This window comes from Bos taurus, chromosome 7 (assembly GCF_002263795.3).
Source record: "Bos taurus isolate L1 Dominette 01449 registration number 42190680 breed Hereford chromosome 7, ARS-UCD2.0, whole genome shotgun sequence".
Classification (NCBI taxonomy): domain Eukaryota; kingdom Metazoa; phylum Chordata; class Mammalia; order Artiodactyla; family Bovidae; genus Bos; species Bos taurus.
Window position 1 is genome coordinate 16,949,470 of NC_037334.1, and position 19,864 is coordinate 16,969,333.

Consider the following 19,864-nt stretch of genomic DNA (forward strand, 5'->3'; position numbering starts at 1 on the left):
TGAACCAGGCCTCCCTGGCGTTCATGCCCTTGTGGGGTCACCACCTCTGCCCCTGACACACATCTGGGCTGACCTGAAACTCCACTGAATCAGCAGAGCACGGAGGAACTGGTGGCCCAGTTCTACGTCTGAGTGTTAGAAGCTCTGGGGGCTTGGGCTCTCTACTTTGGGGGAAGCCCGAGTTGTCAGAAAAGGACTTCGGTCATCCCCCTCGGGTCATCACAGAGAAGGGCCAACTGGAGAAGCCACGCAGAGGGAGAGGTCCAGCTGTCCCAGGCACCCCCACCCACCTGTGCACCAGACATGACCCTGGTGCCGTCCAGTGACACAGTGACATCCAGCCAGTCCAGCCCCGAGATGCCAGCAGCCACCATTCATGGGAAAATAAAGAGACACCAGCCAGGTGAGAGAATATACCAGTGGGAGTTTGGGGCCGGTGGGTACAGAGTGGTTTGTGCCACTGATCACTGGAAACCCAGCTGACACCCGAGGAAGATCCAGACCTTAGACCTCATCAGCTCAGGTGGCGTCTGACATCAGCCTCGCACCCCCTGACCTGCCTCCATGGCCCACTCTGGCTGGCCACACCTGAACAAAAATGAAGGTGGAAAAAAAAAATCTTAAAAAAAAAAAAAGAAAATTCTACCCTCTGGCATAACTCCTTCCTGACAACCAGAAGCCCATCAGTGTTCCAGTTCTGCAGCATGAAACGTGGGCCCAGCTTGGGGGCTGGGGGTGCCCAGCGGGCACCAAGGGAAGGCCTTGTACCCCAGGAGGCTGGGCACCCTCTGCTCCACTGTTGATCAAGATCCCCTATCCTGGCTGCAGCCCACCTACCAAGCCCCCACAGCTGTCTGACAGAACTCGAGCCCCCAGCACGCTGCCTGAGGCCCAGACTTCAAATCCCATGGGCAACTGCCCAGTGGTCTAGTGGTTAAGACTCCACTTTCACTGCCAAGGGCGCAGGTTCAATCCCTGGTCAGGGAACGAAGATCCCTCAACCCTCGTTGTACAGACAAAACAAAACAAAAACAACCCATCTCCTATGGGAGCAGGGTCCCAAAGCTGAACTTTCATACCCCCAGGAAACTCTGTCCTCTCCCAGCATCTTGTCATCAGGGGCCAGCTCTCCGCCTGCTGGATATCTGAGCCTCAAGACACTGTGTGGGTACCTGGGTGCTTCCCCAGGCTACCAGGGCCCCGGCCACCCCATTAGGACATGAAAGAAACGAGTCAGGGAAGTCTGTCCTCATCACTCCACAGCTAGAGTATATTAAGCACACTTCCTGTATTCTTTGTTTTTTTGGCTGCACCACGTAGCCTGAGGGATTAGCTCCCTGACTAGGGTTTGAACCCACAGCCCGGGCAATGAAAGCTCAGAGTTGTAACCACTGGACTGCCAGGGAATTTCCCCTTTCTATAGTCTCAACACCCTGGCAGCTGGGGCCTCACTGCCCAGGAACGGACTGTCCCTCAAGGAGTAAGCGAGTTACTGGAGATAATTAACAAGTCACCAGTGACTTGTGCCTCTCGTGTGCATACCAACCAACCCAGAGCCACCATCCCCCTGCGCTGCTCATCCCTGGGGCCAGTGCAGTGTGACTGCCTGACGGTAAACTTTTCTCCTTTTTTGGCCACGCCACTCAGCATGCAGGATCTTAGTTCCCTACTCAGGGATCGAACCCATGCCCCTGCATTGGAAGCCTGGACCCTTAACCACTGGAAGTCCCTGACACTAAGCTTTCGATTGCTGACGTCCATCGTGAATGTTGTGAACAAACGCATCACCAGCTGCACAACACAGCTACTAGCCAAAGCATGTGGAATCTTCCCAGAGCCTGGATTGAACCCATGTCCCCTATACTGGCAGGCAGATTCTGGACCACCATGGAAGTCCTCCCCACTCTGATCTCAGTCGGGGGCCTGCCGTGTACCCTCCAGGACCTTCAGGACAAATCTTGTCCCTCAAAGTTCCTTGATGGCCAGGACTTCCCCAGCGGTCCAGTAGTTAAGATTCTGCGCTTCCAGTCCAGGGGTCATGCATTTGATTCCTTGTCGGGGAAGTTCTGCATCACGCAGAGTGCAGCCAAGTGGTTTTTCGGGAAGTATATCCCGCACTGGTCCAGCTGCCACACTGGCTCTGGCTGGGGAGCATCTGTCGGGGTCTCGCTGTAACAGGGCCCCAGCGGGTGCCCTAGGTGGTGCTCTCTGATAGCCTCGCTGTTGACAGGCTGAGACATTTATAACAGTCCGTGCCGACACCCCAGCTGCTGCTGCTGTTCAGTCACTCAGTCGTGTCCAACTCTTTGCGACCCCATGGACTGCAGCACACCAGGCTTCCCTGTCCTCCACTATCTCCCAGAGCTTGCTCAGATTCATGTCCAGAGTCAGTGATGTTATCTAACCATCTCATCCTCTGCTGCCTCCTTCTCCTTTTGCCCTCAACCTTTCCCAGCATCAGTCTTTTCCAATGAGTCGGCTCTTTGCATCAGGTGGCCAAAAGATTGAAGCTTTAGCTTCAGTATCAGTCTTTTCAGGCCTCAGCATGCCTGAATAATAATAAAACCTACATTTTGAAACAAGGTGGAGACCAACCGGGGGACATCCAGCTTCTGTCTCAAAGACAGGAAGCCGAAACGGATGGAGGCCCCCCAGCCAGCACTCCAGGAGGCACCGCCCAAGATCTGCTCCTCTCTGGGAATGCAAACTGTTCCCAGCCCCACCGTCCCCTGTCCTGATTCCAGGAGGCAGAGTGGCCAAGAGGGTGCCCAGGGCTGGGTCCCTGATTCCCACCCTCTATAGGCAGGCATTCCCCAACAGAGAAGGGGCTGCACAGAGCCCCCAGACCACCCAGGCAGAGGGAGACAGAGGCCCAAAGGCAGACAAAGGATGTGAACTAGCTTTAATCACTACTCTCAAACAGAGGTAGCAATAGTATCTGAGTAAGGGGGCCGCCCCAAGAGTGATCCAGGGCCAGCCCCTCAGTTCCAGCTATGGCATGTTCCCCATCCAGGCTCCTCGTGTCCAGGGGAGGATCCAAGCCCCAGCCTCCAGGGTCACCTATCCAGGAGCGCAGGTGCTTGGCACTGTGAGGACAGAAGAAGCCAGGTCTGGGGGCTGATGTGGTAGCAGCCACATGTGGGTCCCCTCTACCTGCCATACTTGGGGGACGTATGATGTGGGGGTGAGAGCACATGCTCAGAGCACCGAGGTCTTCTTCTCTGGCTGCAGTGACCCCTTCATGGACACCAGCAGTCCCAGCGGGGCCAGGCATCCCTGGGCACAAAGCCGGGACAACGCAAACAGGATGCCAGCAGCCAGACTGATGCTGAGCACCGCTGTGGGGAAAGAGAGAGGGGAGTGGGTAAGGGGGTACCGGGAGCCCCCCACATCCACCAAGCTCCTAACACACCAGAAAGGGAAGTATATAGCTTGTCCATTCTCCAGGGCAGCTTCCAGGTGTGGGAATGGGGGCAGGAGCTGTTCATATTACCTACAGCTGCAATAATCCCATAAACATTTCGGTTTCCGGACTGAACGGAGTCCCAGTCCTCGATGGCGGTGACTGTGGCATTACTGAGGTAAGTGACATTCTCCAGGGTCACAGGAGTCCCCGTGGACATGGTCCTCCCCTCCTCGTGGGTCTTGGTTCCTGCAACAAGTCCAGGCATTCAGCAGCTGGGCAGGGAGCTCTGGGGCTGGAAGGATGAATGGGGGTCCTGGTGCCCCGGGATGAGGGAACCTGGGACTCACCCTCCAGCCCCAGACTGAGTGAGCAAGGCTGGTGAGCACTTGCTGCCCGAGTGCCCTCCTGCATTCCCATGGATATGCGGGCTCAGGCAGACACACATGTGCACCCTCCCAGCCTCGTCACACACTGGAATGTGTCATGCGTCCTGCTCTACTGACCAAGCCTCCCTGCCCCCATAGCCACACACCGCAGCCAAGCTCGTCGCTGTAGTCGGAACAGTCCCGGTGGCCATCGCAGAGCCACGTGCTTGGGATACACACACCATCCAGTGGGCAGCACAGCTCGCCTTCTGGGCAGGACTGGGGCCCGCAGTTGAGAAGATTCTTATTGTGGTCAGGGCAGTCATCCATGATGTCACAAGGGGAGGGGCTTCCATTGGGTACCTCAGTACCTGGGGGTACATGGTGAGTCAGGCCAAATACCCACCCAAGAGAGCACGGGTACTCCCCACCCCTCACCCCGCTGCGAGCCCCACCTTCCGGAGAACGACTGACCCTATAAGGTCTGCCCATCCCAAGGGCTCTGCCCTTCTATTAGCACCACCTTCCAACCAAGACCCCACTAACTTGCTGCCCTGCAAACCCATCTTTTAACCCAAAGATCCAGCCGGCCCTCCTTGAGGCCCCGCCCACCTCAGAGTTCCTTGCCTGAAACCCACACCCCTTCCACAAGCACCTCCTCTCATGGCCCCGAAAAGCCCCACCCCAGGGCATGGCCACTCACCACACTCTTCTTCATCACTGCCATCAGGGCAGTCCTGGTCAACGTCGCAACGCCAGATGAGGGGCAAGCAGCGGCCATCGCTCCGGCACTGGAAGTTGGTGGGCGGGCATGAGCCTGCGCTGGGGCCTGAGGAACGCACACAAGTGGGAGGTCTGGACCCTCATCTAGGAGGACAGTGTCTCAAGCTGCGACCACCAGGAGAAAGCCAGGTCCCAGGAACTACACTGGTGGTCACCACCTTTGCTAAGGATGCACTGTGTGAGGGGCCTGGAGCCCAGCAGTTCACAGCCTCACCAAGAGCCCTACTGGTCAGATTCTACAGCCATGCCCATTCTACAGAAGACACACAGGAGAGGAAAGGCCTGAGGCTACAAGCTAGTGGCAGAGTCAGGGTTCAAACCCAGGTCTCACTGATCCTGGGGTCTTTACCAGGCTCCAAATGGCCAGATGGTCTCCCCAAGGGTCTCTCCAAGCTTGTGGTTAAACAGACTAGGGGAGGGGCCATCTCTGAACCTGGCCTGGCTCAGGCCCACCGTCAGGGTCAACAAGGCCTGTTATGTCCCAGCTATCCTTAGCAAAGGAGAAGACTCTTGAGAGTCCCCTGGACAGCATGGAGATCAAACCAGTCAATCCTAAAGGATTATCTGATTATCTCAACCCTGAATATTCATTGGAAGGACTGATGCTGAAGCTGAAGCTTCAATACTTTGGCCACCTGATGTGAAGAGCCAACTCATTGGAAAAGACCCTGATACTAGGAAAGATTGAGGGCAGGAGGAGAAGGAGATGACAGAGGATGAGATGGTTGAATGGCATCATCGACTCAACGGACACGAGTTTGAGTAAACTCCAGGAGATGATGAAGGATAGGGAAGCCTGGCGTGCTGCAGTCCATGGGGCTGCAAAGAGTCAGACAAGACTGAGTGACTGAACAACAGCAACTTAGAAAGTGAGGCCTTGCGTAAAGGACCTGCTTGGCCACCATGGCTTGTTGACCCACCCACTGAATTCCTCCCAGAACTCTGACCACTTTCCCCATCCTGACTGTGCCACCTCTTCCCCAGGTTCCCCACCCCCATCTCCCTCAGACACCAGAGACCTGTCAGAGTCACACCATTAGGCCACCCACCCTTGCCTGCCCTTTGCTCAGCCTCTCACAGCCTACATCCTATATGTGGCCGGTAAGTCCTGACCAGCCCTGAACCGTTCCTGGACCTTGCTTCCTCCTACATTCCTCCTCTTCATCAAGCTCCCTCTGGCCTAGCCACCATGCTGCTGTGGCAAGAGGCCTGGCCCATTTCCACCTTTTGCCCTTGCCGTTCCCAGGCCCAGTACTCCCTCTCCTCCCTCCTCTCTGCATTTCCATGATTTCCTCTTCAGACTTCACGTCTCCAGCTTATTTCCTGGGAGGGGTCTCAGGTCCCTCTCAGAGACCCCTGAAGCCCAGTGTCTTAGAACAATGGCCCTTGAACTGGTACCTGTGTAAAGTGGACACTTAGTGATGGTCAGGACTGTGACCTTTTGACTGTAAACCCAGGGTACTGCCTGATGATAAATGGACACAGCTCACACAACGGTCTGGGCTGTATCCAGCTGAGATATGAGCCTTCCGGGACCCTGAGCAGGAGGGACATAGAAGGGCCTGGAAGCTGGGCCAGCAGACTGGAGTCTGAGGGACCGAGGAAGGGAGTGGCCTTTATAGCTTCCTCCTGGATGCAGCAGGGTGGGTGGCAAATACCTGGCTTGGCCCCAGCCTAGCTCTGTTCCATTTGATTCTGGTCCTCTTGCCCCTTCCACCTCTGCTCACAGGGGCAAAGTTGAGTAAAGCCCCACTCCAAGCTCCCACCCTCCACAGCCAGCCGGTCTGCAAGCTGGCCTCCAGGCCCAAATAACCTGTAGGCCCCACCGTCCCTGAGTTCTGTGGAATGGCCTGGAGCCGACTTCCTTCCCTTCCATGGGGATCCGAAAGCCTACAGCTCCCTCCCCAAGTCTTGCCCCTCTCCGTAGCAATCTCTGACCTCCCTCCCTGGAGACAGGCAGTGTGTGTGTTTGTCCTATAAAGTGGGCATCAGAGCAGAGCCAACCGGGCCCAAGGCCCGTGGTTTGGCGAGATTAGTGACTGCCCCTCCCAACCTCAGTTTCCCGACCTGGGAAAGGGGCCACGCTAGGAGTCCCTACCTCAGGGTGCTGAAGGAAAGAGACTGCTTGGGTGTAAAGAGCCTGAGCTTGGTTAATGTCTTGATCCTTGAAGGCAGGAGGAACACTTAGCTTGAAAAGGCAGGAGTAAGAAGGGGAACCAGATAAGACAGGACCCGCGGGTGTGTGAATCTGAGTCTACAGCTGAAAGTCGGGGGCACCAGTGTGCACAGGGAGGTCATTCTAACCTGTCCCACTACCTCTAGGAACCTCTGAGAGAGCCACCTCACTGAGGCCAGGGCAAACGTGTCCTAGGGCCTGGGGTGCCAGGGAAGATCCTTCTTTCTCTCATAAGTCCAGAGAAGGAAGGTGCAGAGGTTGAGAGGGCGGGAGATGGTCGCCGAGGAAACTCAGACAAATCGCCCCGGGAAGCAGGCGCCAGATAACCAGCCGCGTTAAGGTTGGAGGTCGGACAACCAGAGTCTGTAAAGAACTTTCCTGCTTGTGCTGGGGTGAAGGGCAGCTTGGAGGTGACAATGAGGCACGACAAAGCAGAGCAGGTGCGGGGTGTGAGAGGGCCGAAGCAGGGCAGTTAAAGGCAGGCACAGCAACCCGGGCAAAGAGTCCACCACTGGGGAAGGCTCTTTCAAGGGCTAGGCTCCCCTAGACCCAAGTGCGGAGGGAGTGTCCTGGACAGACTTGCGGCGTAGCCAATGGTGAAGCGCTGCTGGCGGGCGAGGGCGGAGCTAGACTGCAGTGGGAGAGGGCTCGCGGGCTGCAAGTTCACTCACCTGGGGCCTGGGTCGGGGACCAGGTCTGGATCGGAGTCGGGGCGATCTCCAGGCACAACCCGAAGCAGAGAAGTACCCGCAGCCCCAGGCCTAGGGCCGCAGCACGCCGCGCTAGACCCCGAGCCACCCAACCGTTCATCGTACCACCCCAGCTCAGCGCCGGCTGGGTCCACGCGCACTCCCGGCCTCTCTCTTATCCTCGTGCACGCCTGCGCACATACCCGGGGGGCGGGGCCCACACCCGGGGCGGGGCCTACGGCCAGAGTTCCCGCTGCAGCCCCGGGGTTTGAGTACCGTAAGTGTCCGAATACCAGGGAACCCCCGATTTGAGAGTCTTCCCCTGTTTTCCCAGAGACAGACATATCGAAAGGTATGGGGCCTATTTGAAATTAGAAACCTCTGGAGATGCAAATGAACTCGTACTGACAAGTATTGTCATCTTACGATAACGTTCCACATGCACCAAATGTTCTGCCTAATTATCTTAGGAATGCCTCATCCCCTCCCTGCTCCTGCTTCTTTCGAGCGCCCGAGCTTATTATATATTTTATTTACTAATAGTACTTTGATTTATTGATTCCCCACTAGATGTCAGACCCAGGAGAGCAGGAATGCTGTGTTGCTCCTTGTATCCCCAACGCCTGGAGCAGAGCCTGATAAATCAACGAAACGTCAATTCTTGGCTTTCATTCTGGGTGCTCTGTCCCTAGCCCCAGGATGTTCTCACTACCTCCTAATCCTCACAGACTTCACAGGGCGGGTCTTACACTTTATTTCGGAAGCAAAACAAGCGAAAGTAGCCTCGGCTTTCTCTTCTCACGCACACCCCTTAGGCACACAAAATTCAAACTTACAGGTTTTCTACCCAGCTGCTGTGTTTTCTTCTTGACTATAAAAGCTTTTACCCGCAGCTCTGTCCTCAGCAGAAGCAGCGCTACTGCACAGCAGGCCCCCAGGCAAGTCGCCATCCTTAGCTGTGCGTGTTTCCTGTGAAGCAACACTAACGTGTCCAGATTTTCACAGCAGGGGCTCTACTTGCAGGTTGACGACATGCTTACTATTGAAAACGTTGGCGATGGGCTTTCCTGGTGGCTTAGTGGTAAAGTATCCACCCACCAATTCAGGAGACACTTATTCCATCCCTGATCTGACAAGATACCATGTGCCCTCAGGCAACTAAGCCTGTGCACCGCAACTGCTGAGCCTGTGCTCTAGAGCCCAAGAGCCCCAACTACTGAAGCTCTAGAGCCCTTGCTCCACAACAGGAGCAACTACCCCAGTGAGAAGCCTATGCACCCCCAACTGGAGAAAAGCCCTCCTAGCAACAAAGACCCAGGACAGCCAAAAATAAAAATTAAAAATAATGTGTCATATAAAATGGTGACTTAAAAAAAAAGTTGGAGATTATAGCCATGTGAGTGTGTGTGTGTGCTCAGAATAATCTCCAATTCCCAGGAGAAATTGGGTAAGAGACAAAGAGGCAGTGGTGCAAATGCAGATGGGAAGGGCAGCAAGCACGACTGCCTGAGGGAGGGGAGAGGAAGGAAGTGTCCCGCAGCACCACCTGTGGGGCTTGGCATCTTGGTGAGGTTGGCCTCTGGGATCCAGGGAGAAGCATTGAAGAAGCTGTGGGTTACCCAGCTGGCAATGTGTAGTCGTTGAACACAGACTCCTCAGCAGCTAGGTTCAGGGTCAGCTCTCAGGGAGCCTGAGAGAGTTCTTGGTCTCGCCACACCTGTTCTTCTTTCACTGTGACCTCACAGGGACTCCCCAGGTGGCTCTAGTGGTAAAGAACCCACCTGCCAATACAGGAGACTGAAGACGTTGAGTTTGATCTCTGGGTTGGGAAGATCCCCTGGAAACGAGAACGGCAACCCACTCCAGTATTCTTGCCTGGAAAAAACCCATAGCCTTGACTAGATGGACCTTTGTTGGCAAAGTAATGTCTCTGCTTTTTGAAATGCTGTCTAGGTTGGTCATAATTTTCCTTCCAAGGAGTAAGCATCTTTTAATTTCATGGCTGCAATCACCATCTGCAGTGATTTTGGAGCCCCCCAAAATAAAGCCTGCTTCCACTGTTTCTCCATCTGTTTGCCATGAAGTGATGGGACCAGATGCCGCAATTTAATTTTCTGAACGTTGAGCTTAAAGCCAACGTTTTCATTCTCCTCTTTCACTTTCATCAAGAGGCTCTTTAGTTCTGCACTTTCTGCCGTAAGGGTGGTATCATCTACATATCTGAGGTTATTGATATTTCTCCCAGGAATCTTGATTCCAGCTTGTGCTTCATCCAGCCCAGTATTTCTCATGATGTACTCTGCTGCTGCAGACTAAGTCACTTCAGTCATGTCTGACTCTGTGCGACCCCATAGACGGCAGCCCACCAGGCTCCCCTGTCCCTGGGCTTCTCCAGGCACACTCTGCATATAGGTTAAATAAGCATGGTGACAATATACAGCCTTGATGTACCCCTTTTCTTATTTGGAACCAGTCTGTTGTTCCATGTCCAGTTCTGTTGCTTCCTGACCTGCATACACAGCACGTATCTGGCACACAGGATGAGCTCAAGACGTCAGACCTCTTCCCTACTGCATTCCCTTGCCAAATTTCAAGTCTAGGTTATAACACATTTCTTTTTTCTTATTGGCTTACAATTTATTTTCTCAAAATTCTGATAAGTTCAAGATCATGGTGCCAGAATAGTCATCCTCATTGATAACCATCTTTTCACTGCAACCTCACTTGGCAGACTGGGTCATTAACTTTATTCAGAAACCTTCAATGGCACATCTCATCCAGGGTTATTAAGTTCTTTGGTGTTACCTCCTTATTACCTCTGCACACTTTGCCCAGTCTTCTCCCTCCTGATCTTTCTAAATTCGATTTCATCCTTTGCTCAAACCAGAATCCCACCTCTTCCAGGAAGCCTTCCCAGGGGTTTTTTCCTCCTGATAATCATTTAGCATTTGTACTACCCACTCTTGGAGCATTTATACCTTCCCCTATGACTGTGACCTTTTCCCTCCTTGCTCCAAGCTTCCAGAGGGTGAGGCAGCCTCAACACTATCCTGGCACACAGCTGGACATCACCCACTGACAGGTTTTGGGGGTTCTTCCATGGGCACTCACAACCCTGCCACACTGGAGGGCACTGTGTGGCCCCCCCTTCGCACCTGTGACCAGATGAAGGCCACTGCCTTTTCGGCTTTCACCCCCTAATCATGCCTCTGTGGGAAGAAGCCCTTTCCTCTCCTAAGCTAACTCCGCCCCACACCCCCAGGCCTGCGCAGTAAAGTTTCTGGTTCAGGGAGGCCTTTCTGCAAGGGCCCTGGTGGGAGGTTCTGGTGAACATCCACAGTAGAGTGGCTGGGGCGGGGAATGGGGGTGGGGGAGGCATCTCTTAGGAGAGGGAAGTGAGCAGGTTTTGTTCCCCCACCACCATCCTTTACAGTGAATGCCCCCTAAACACCCTGGAACCCACTCCACCGCTCTGAAGGGTGGAGCCAGGCCCTCAAGGAAGGGACGGTGACATCTCCATGCCCAGTAAGAGCATGTCACCCTAGAACTCCAGAGCCATTCTCCTGCCCTGTTCCGGCGCGCTCACGGGGTTCAGAGATTCAGGATACAGCAACAAGAATGCCCTGGCAGTCCAGTGGTTAGAACCTGGCGTTTTCACCGCTGGGGTCTGGGTGCAACCCCTAGTCAGGGAAACTAAGATTCCACAAGATGTGTGGTGTGGCTAGAAAAGAAAAAAAGAAGAGATGTGGCACCAACTTCACCCTGAAGTCCAAGTAAGCCCATATGTCCTTTCAAAAGTAAAAACAAGCGATTCTTGGGAGCACAATATATAATTTTTATAAATGAGGTCACGTTCTGCCCAGAGGGAATTAAGGAGTCCAAGGAGGAAGAAGCACTCTGGTGGCCCTGAGGGCTCAGCCTGGCGCCCCCAGCCAGTCACAGGTAAGGCTCATCCTGGGACAGCTCCCACCTCTTTATGGGAGGAGCCGGTGACACAGCCTTCTTCTCAGAGGCTGCTACAGCTGAGCTGGAAAATGAAGAGAGACTTGAGTCAGCAGTGGGGAGCAACCTGAGGGAGCACCCCCATGAGGTAGCAACATATCTGCTGAAACCAGAGATGTGGAGGCCAGATTGCAGGGTGTTTCAGAATGCACAGGCTTCTCTAGTGGGGTTCCCCAAAGGGTCAGCTGACCACTTTCTGCCCCCAAGCAGTAAGACTGTCCTGGTTCCTGGTCTCAGAAATAGTGTGAAATGCTGGACTCTTCCTCCAGCATCCCTTCCCACTGGCCCCCGCCTCCCGCTGCCCCAGGGCAGGACACTGGCTCCAGAAGGGCCAAGCAATCAGATGACCCATGTCCCCAGCAACTCCTCCCCTCGGATTCTGAGCACCTACTACATGGCAGGCACTGTATGCAGGAAGCGCTAATGACATGAGGGCCAGCCAGTCTACTGGGGCTGAGTTAATACGTAGTCAAAAATGACCTTTTGGTCCAGGGTAAGGCCTAAGGAGACACTGTGCAGCAGATCTAAGGCAGGGACCCACCCGGCCCCTGGGGTTCCACGGCCTCCCCTCCTCCCTTCCCCCACCTGAAGGAAGTTGAAGAGGTAGAAAGCAGCCTCCCTGGGAAATGCAGACACCCTGGGGGCAGGTGAAGCGGTGAGGGGGAGTGGGGCAGCCTGCCAGTCTGGGGATGGGCTCTGGTGAATCTGAAGACCGCAACACGGGCCATTCATTCACTGAGTTCTAAGCCACTTGGCAGGCCCGGCCGCATCACCTTACCAATCTCATCACACTGCAAGCCCACCAACCCCATCTTACAAAGCAGCAGCTGAGGCTCAAGAAGGCCAAAAGACTGGTCCAAAAGACTGGTCCAGGACCACAAGGTGAATCAGCTGCAGAGCCCAGATACCACTGGGAGGGACGGGACAAAATGCTGTGAAATTGCACTTCTGCCACCCACAATCTGTGTGACCTACGCAGAGCACCTGGCCTCAATTTCTTTTTCTCCAACAGAGGTCATCACTGCCTAACTTGTAGAATTATTAAGAGGTAGACGTGCCACTGACTCCATTCTAAGAGCTTACAAATAGTTCATTATGTGAATTAAGCCTCGTAATGACTCTGCTATAGACATTGTTTGTTTCCACACAAAATCCATATGTTAAAATCCTATGCCTCAGTGTGACAGCGTTAGGAGGTGGAGCCTTTGGGAGATGACTAAGGTGGAGCCCTTATAAGAGACCCTTCAGACCCCTGACCCCTTCCCCCATGTGAGGACATGGCAAAAAGATACCACCTAGAACCCAGGAAAGCACCCTCACCAGACACTGAAGCTGCAGGGGCCTTTTACTTGGACTTTCTAGCTTCCAGAACCATGAGAAGCAGTTTTCTGTTGTTTATAAGCCACCTGGTCTGTGGGATCCTGTCCTAGCAGAACCCTTAAGTAAACACCACTACTCCTCCTATTTAACTAAGAGACACTGCCTAAGGCCAGGGACCAAAGTGGGTTTTGAGAGGTCTGAGGTTTACACAATTCTCTCTCAAGAAGGACATAAAATTACAAAAACAACAATGCCTGGGCTTCTTCCAAAGCCCTTGAAGGCCCCATAAAGCTTCCTCTGCTTTGCAGGAAACCCACCCCAGGCTGGGTGGGGATTTATTTGCTCCTCAGATGAAAAGCCCCCGGCAGGACATTTCCTGCCACAGCTGATGCTAGACAGACTTGCGAACTTCAAAAGCACAAGCAGGATAGAGGGGTGGTCTCAGAAGGGGCACTGAGGCGTCCTCACCTCTCTGCGGGCTTGCCTGCCACCAGCACCTTCTGCGAAGACATGACAATCGAGGGCGGCATGGCTTCCCGGCGGCCATCGCGAGTACAGTAGTAATTGTTGGAGAGTTTGTGGCTGGGGCCCACGGGGAGCTTGGGAGGAGGCTGAGTTCTGAGAAGAAAAAACATGGGCACTAAAGCAAAGTGACAGTTGTTCTCTCTGCACGGCTGGGCTGCAGCATGGGCCCATCACCTCAGTCACAAGGCCTGGCGTAGGCAGCCACTGGAATGTGCTGGCGGCCAGGGGTATCCCTTGATACACTGCTGGTGGCACAGGCCTGGGGAAGGGCCAGGGCCCAGAAGCTGGTGGAAGCCCCGGCACTGGATGTGACGGTGCTGGGAGGCGAGTTGTGGGTCTGCCCTAGAAGTGGAAGGCATGGAGGAGCCTTTTGTGAGGGAGGCCTGTTCCCACCCCAGAGCTTGGCCAGAGCTTGGCAGCAGGCTTCATTTCCACCCGCAGGTTCTCAGGAAATGAAAAGGCTCTGTCCACTACCTGTCAAGCAGGCGTGGTCAGCAAACCAACCCTGGGGGAACAGCCGCAGACTCCGCTCATTCTTAGGGGCCTTGTCCCCAGGGGCCAGCCTGCAGAACCTCTGGGCTTGCAGTTCTTTCAGAAGCTCTCTGAAGAACTCTACAGAAGTGAAAGGAATTCTCCAGGCAAGATAGTGAAGTGGGTAGAACCAAACCTGGGTCTCCTAAATGGCAGGCAGATTCTTTAACATCTGAGCCACCAGGGAAGCCCAGGAGATCAGTGCTTATTACTCAGAGCAATTTATCCTCTGAGGTTTCTGCTGCCACCTCGTGGCCGCTGACCCCAGAAGAAGGGTAAACAGAGCTCATTCCTCACTTGGGTTAAAGAAATATACAAAGTTTGAGGCCTGAAAAGGAATCGCTAATCTCGCTAACCCCATGGAAAAGAAATGCAAAAAAGCAAAATGGCTGTCTGAGGAGGCCTTACAAATAGCTGTGAAAAGAAGAGAAGTGAAAAGCAAAGGAGAAAAGGAAAGATATAAGCATCTGAATGCAGAGTTCCAAAGAAGAGCAAGGGGAGATAAGAAAGCCTTCCTCAGCGATCAATGCAAAGAAATAGAGGAAAACAACAGAATGGGAAAGACTAGAGATCTCTTCAAGAAAATTAGAGATACCAAGGGAACATTTCATGCAAAGACAGGCTCGATAAAGGACAGAAATGGTATGGACCTAACAAAAGCAGAAGATATTAAGAAGAGGTGGCAAGAATACACAGAAGAACTGTACAAAAAAGATCTTCACGACCAAGATAATCACAATGGTGTGATCAGTCATCTAGCCAGACATCCTGGAATGTGAAGTCAAGTGGGCCTTAGAAAGCATCACTACGAACAAAGCTAGTGAAGGTGATGGAATTCCAGTTGAGCTATTTCAAATCCTGAAAGATGATGCTATGAAAGTGCTGCACTCAATATTCCAGCAAATTTGGAAAACTCAGCAGTGGCCACAGGACTAGAAAATTGTCAGTTTTCATTCCAATCCCAAAGAAAGGCAATGTCAAAGAATGCTCAAACTACTGCACAATTGCACTCATCTCACACACTAGTAAAGTAATGCTCAAAATTCTCCAAGCCAGGCTTTAGCAATACGTGAACCGTGAACTTCCAGATGTCCAAGCTGGTTTTAGAAAAGGCAGAGGAACCAGAGGTCAAATTGCCAACATCCGCAGGATCATCGACAAAGCAAGAGAGTTCCAGAAAAACATCTATTTCTGCTTTATTGACTATGCCAACACCTTTGTGTGGATCACAATAAACTGTGGAAAATTCTGAAAAAGATGGGAATACCAGACCACCTTACCTGTCTCTTGAGAAACCTATATGCAAGTCAGGAAGCAACAGTTAGAACTGGACATGGAACAACAGACTGGTTCCAAATTGGGAAAGGAGTATGTCAAGGCTGTATATTGTCGCCCTGCTTATTTAACTTCTATGCAGAGTACATCATGAGAAACGCTGGGCTGGAAGAAGCACAAGCTGGAATCAAGATTGCCAGGAGAAATATCAATAACCTCAGGTATGCAGATGACACCACCCTTATGGCAGAAAGTGAAGAGGAGCTAAAAAGCCTCTTGATGAAAGTGAAAAAGCAGTGGAAAAGTTGGCTTAAAGCTCAACATTCAGAAAACTAAGATCATGCCATCTGGTCCCATCACTTCATGGGAAATAGATGGGGAAACAGTGGAAACAGTGACAGACTTTATTTTGGGGGGCTCCAAAATCACTGCAGATGGTGACTGCAGCCATGAAATTAAAAGACGTTTACTCCTTGGAAGGAAAGTTATGACCAACCTAGATAGCATATTCAAAAGCAGAGACATTACTTTGCCAACAAAGGTCTGTCTAGTCAAGGGTATGGTTTTTCCACTGGTCATGTATGGATGTGAGAGTTGGACTGTGAAGAAAGCTGAGCACTGAAGAATTGATGCTTTTGAACTGTGGTGTTGAAGACTCTTGAGTCCCTTGGACTGCAAGGAGATCCAACCGGTCCCTTCTAAAGGAGATCAGTCCTGGGTGTTCATTGGAAGGACTGACGCTTAAGCTGAAACTCCAATACTTCGGCCACCTGATGCAGAGTTGACTCATTGCAAAAGACTCTGATGCTGGGAAGGATTGGGGGCAGGAGGAGAAGGGGACGACAGAGGATGAGATGGCTGGATGGCATCACCGACTGGATGGACTTGAGTTTGAGTGAACTCTGGGAGTTGGTGATGGACAGGGAGGCCTGGAGTGCTGCGATTCATGGGGTTGCAAAGAGTCGGACACGAATGAGCTACTTAACTGAACTGAACTGAATCTCGCTAGCAAAAGATGTTAACAACAACAAAAAAAATCACTAACAAAAGATGAGCTTTCCTAGAAACTGTTGCAGAGAGGGAGGGCAGAAAAGAAAGAAAAATCATAAAAGGATCAGGTTTTCATTCACTGGGGTTTTACCAACTTTTTCCTGATAACCCCAGTATTTAAATTTTTCTTAAAACAAGTGATAGTTATGTATCGAGTGGGGAAAAAAATACAGAAAAAACAAAGTTTAAAAACTTAATATTAAAGGACTTCCTTGGTGGTCCTGTGGCTAAGCTCCTTGCTCCCAATGCAGGGGCCCAGATTCAATCCCTGATCGAGGAACTAGATCCCACAGACTGCAACCAAAGATCCTGCACGCCAAAACAAAGACCCGGTACAGCCAAATGATAAATATTTAAAAGAAAAAAAAAAGAAGCAACATCCTGTGTTGAAGTTAGAGTCTGCCTAATCCCTAGAGTGCAAAGAAGACCCTCTGCTGGGTATGGATCTATAGAAAACAAGCACGAGCAGTGTGCTCAGTCATGTCTGACTCTTCAGGACCCCATGGACTGCAGCCCACCAGGCTCCTCTGTCCACAAAATTTTCCAGATAAGAATATTAGAGCAGGTTACCATTTCCTTCTCTGGGGATCTTCCTGACTCAAGAATTGAACCCGAGTCTCCTACATCTCCTGCACTGGCAGGCAGATTCTTTACTACTGAGCCACCTGGGAAGCCTCAGAAAACAAGCACAGAAAGGGTAAAAAGAACCGTGACCAACTGAAAAGGCCCAAAGGAAGCACCAGGGGGCACCATTATCCTTTAAAAAAAAAAAAAAGTTGAAAATTTTACAAAACTGTTTCCTCAACTGGGCTACCAGTTTTCCTAGGACAGAAAAATACTTTAAAACTTGATATCTGGAATCAGTCACAACATAGAGATATTCACATAGATTTGGTTATTTTAAGGCTATTGTTTTTCCTTTCCTGCTAGTCCTCCCTGGCTGCCTTACCTCTGCCTGTGACATACACACACACACATATAATACACACACACACACACACACACACACACATATGCCACTATTCCCCATTCTTCAAAGTTTTTCAGCCACACTAGTCTTCTTCCTATGTCTGGCTCTGTTGGGCTGCACAGCCTTGGCACTTACTGCTCCCTCTGTCTGGAATGTTGTTTTAATCATTATCCTTTGGCATTTCAGCTGACTCCAAATCCAATCCCTGAGACCTTTCCTGATCACTTAACCTGAGGTAGCCACTCTCCATCTGGTCCGTTTTGTTTCCTCTTCAGAGCATTCTAAAACGGTGTTTTTTACTTGCTGTGTTTATTTCCCTACTATGCTATGTCTCTGCCTCCTCCCTGGGATATAAGCTCCAAGAAAGGAATGAGAACTTTTCTAGTTCCCCTAGGACTCCCAACGGCTGAGGACAGAGCCCGGCCTTGTAAATGTCAACTAATTTTTGGACTCGAGTTAGAAATCAAAGACACTTCTGGGTTCAAATTCCGGCTGTCAATTTCTGGCTTCTGAGTGATTTTAAGCAAATGATTTCGTTTCTCTGAGTCTCAAATATTTTCATACGTAGCTTGGGGATGATAATACTGTCAGGACCACACTGGAGGCTGCAAATCACAGAAAATTCCCACTCAGAATTCACGCCCCATCTGGTTGTGCAGAAGCACCACAATGTCTGAAACAGCGCAGCAAGATGAAAGGCAAACCTCTGCCTTCACAGCCAGCTAAGGGACTGGAGCCAGGATCTCGGCCCAGCGTTTCAGGGGTCTAAAAGAACAGGGGTTTGGGGTTTTGATAGACGGAGGGCAGGATTGCGGTCTGGGCAGCGAGCGGGGTTTGCTCACCGTTTGGAGATCTCCTGGTAGCGCAGCTGCAGTTTCGCCTGCAAGTCTCGCTGTGGGAGAAAGGATGGAGATCAGTCCCCAGCGCACCCCAGAAGAGAAAACCAGCTAACGGGCATTCCCGCACAGGACAAATTAAGAGAAAGGTGGGACATGTGTCTTTGAGGACAGGATACGGGCCCTGGAGGTGAACAGGGGAGCTGCGGCCCGGAACAAGATCCCGAAGCTAATAAGGTACGGGCCTAGGGAGACCCCAGGCCTGAGGGGTACCACAGCCAACGGCTGGGGAGGGTGTCCTGGGTTGAAGGGGTCACGAGTTCGGGGTTCCAGGCTGAGGAGAATTCCCTACTTAGGGGAATCTCGGCACTAATGGCCTCAGCCCCAGAGATGCAAAAAGGAGGTGAGTAGTGGGAGCGGGTCAGGGCGCGCAGAGCTTGCAGCATCCACAGCCCCTTCCCGCCCCGCCCCGCGCACCCCGGATGCCCAGTTCCGAAGCCACTGGATGAAACGGGTAGCGGACGCCATCTTTCACCGGCGCTGAAGGGCGCCGGTGACGTCTCTACTGCAGGGACTGCTGGGAACATGGCGTACGGTCTCGCGAGAGCGGGAATGGGCGGAGCTAGGGAGTCGTATAAATACTCTCTCCGAAACACGTGACTCCTCTCCGCCCGACCGCCGCCGCGCCGCCATCATGGACACGAGCCGTGTGCAGCCCATCAAGCTTGCCAGGGTGAGGCGGAGGCCCCGTTTTGAGGGCCCAGATGAGGGAGGAGGGAGTAAGGGAACCGGGTGGGCTAGATCTGATTCCAGTTTCTTCCCCCAAGGTCACCAAGGTGTTGGGCAGGACCGGTTCTCAGGGACAGTGCACGCAGGTGAGCGGGGGAGGCGGGGAGCGGGGGGATGTTTGCGGGGTGGGGCTTCTAAAGTTTGAATCTCGAGGATAATTTCTGTGCCCCGGGTTTTGTTCCCTGGTATCTGGGAACCGATACGTTCCCTATTTCCCGGGGCTTACAGAAGGTCGAGGGTCGGAACTTAGGCAAGGCCCTGCCCACTGGATCTGGGCTCTGGCGATCTCATTCCCCGTGTTCTGACATAGTTCGTTGTCCTGGTTCAGCCTGTGCCAACGACCACAGTGGCTCCATGCTCTCACGACAACCCCCAGTTGTCTCCCCTGGTGGCATCTTCTGGCGCTCGGGAGCTTTGTTCTCCACGCCTTGGCCCCTCTCCGGCTTGTCTCCTATCCCAGTCCTGCCTTCCCAGCCTCAGCCCCTTTTAAGTGTCTCTAAGCAGAAACGTTCTCTGGATCGACATCAGCCGCTTATCCCACGGATCCTATTCTCAACCGACTCTGACTTCTTCCCGTCCTTCCTGTGGGCCCCGTAGGTGCGCGTAGAATTCATGGACGACACGAGCCGCTCCATCATCCGAAACGTGAAAGGCCCCGTGCGCGAGGGCGACGTGCTCACCCTGTTGGAGTCAGAGCGAGAGGCTCGGAGGCTGCGCTGAACTTGTGACTGGTGAGTGCACAAGTGGAGTGGGAAATTGAGCAGCTCCTTGTTAGACCCTTGCCTGGGGGTGGGGAGATTTCGTCAGGGCTCAAGGATCAAGGGCTGTTGGTCGGGGTCTGCTGAAGTTAGCAAGATGGGGGAGGGAGTTTCCCTGTTTGGGGTGGGGGCACCTTGTCAGCATTTCAACGCTTTGGTTTGTTTACAGGGTGCTGGATGTCTGGGTTGTCGCCTTGGCCCACCAGGATGATCTGCTGTTAATAAAGTGTTTGTATCGTATGTAAACCTGAGGTTTTGTCTGGGTTGTCATTAGATTTCCAAAATCCTTCTGTGGGGCCCCCAGGTGGTCACTGACCCAGTGTACTCTGAAAATGGGGGGTGTTCGCCAACAAGGCATTTTCTTTGTGAGGCAGGAGAACCATGTGTCT

General features: G+C 52.6%; 3 protein-coding genes across 4 annotated transcripts; 1 reads left to right on the top strand and 2 right to left on the bottom strand.

Annotated features, from left to right (window-relative positions):
* Window positions 1-2,885: 2,885 nt before the first annotated feature.
* Window positions 2,886-7,602, bottom strand: CD320 (CD320 molecule). 2 transcript variants are annotated; one of them, NM_001166558.1, is made up of 5 exons: window positions 7,402-7,602; window positions 4,475-4,600; window positions 3,939-4,142; window positions 3,494-3,652; window positions 2,886-3,338 (listed from the first exon to the last, which is right to left on the bottom strand). In NM_001166558.1, the coding sequence occupies exons 1-5, from the start codon at window positions 7,538-7,540 to the stop codon at window positions 3,199-3,201; spliced, it is 768 nt and encodes a 255-aa protein (NP_001160030.1). In that variant the 5' UTR covers window positions 7,541-7,602; the 3' UTR covers window positions 2,886-3,198. The 2 variants fall into 2 exon arrangements, with proteins under 2 accessions (NP_001160030.1, XP_059743961.1); XM_059887978.1 differs by having other exon boundaries at window positions 2,886-3,086; window positions 7,402-7,566.
* A 3,631-nt stretch (window positions 7,603-11,233) lies between these two features.
* NDUFA7 (NADH:ubiquinone oxidoreductase subunit A7) lies at window positions 11,234-18,467 on the bottom strand. Its single transcript, NM_176658.2, is given in 4 exon segments — window positions 11,234-11,446; window positions 13,210-13,359; window positions 17,935-17,984; window positions 18,406-18,467. Coding segments are annotated over 4 exon segments (342 nt in total). The 5' UTR covers window positions 18,457-18,467; the 3' UTR covers window positions 11,234-11,355.
* A 124-nt stretch (window positions 18,468-18,591) lies between these two features.
* Window positions 18,592-19,724, top strand: RPS28 (ribosomal protein S28). Its single transcript, NM_001025316.2, has 4 exons — window positions 18,592-18,661; window positions 18,756-18,803; window positions 19,315-19,448; window positions 19,645-19,724. The coding sequence occupies exons 1-3, from the start codon at window positions 18,623-18,625 to the stop codon at window positions 19,435-19,437; spliced, it is 210 nt and encodes a 69-aa protein (NP_001020487.1). The 5' UTR covers window positions 18,592-18,622; the 3' UTR covers window positions 19,438-19,448; window positions 19,645-19,724.
* The last annotated feature ends 140 nt before the right edge of the window (window positions 19,725-19,864 follow it).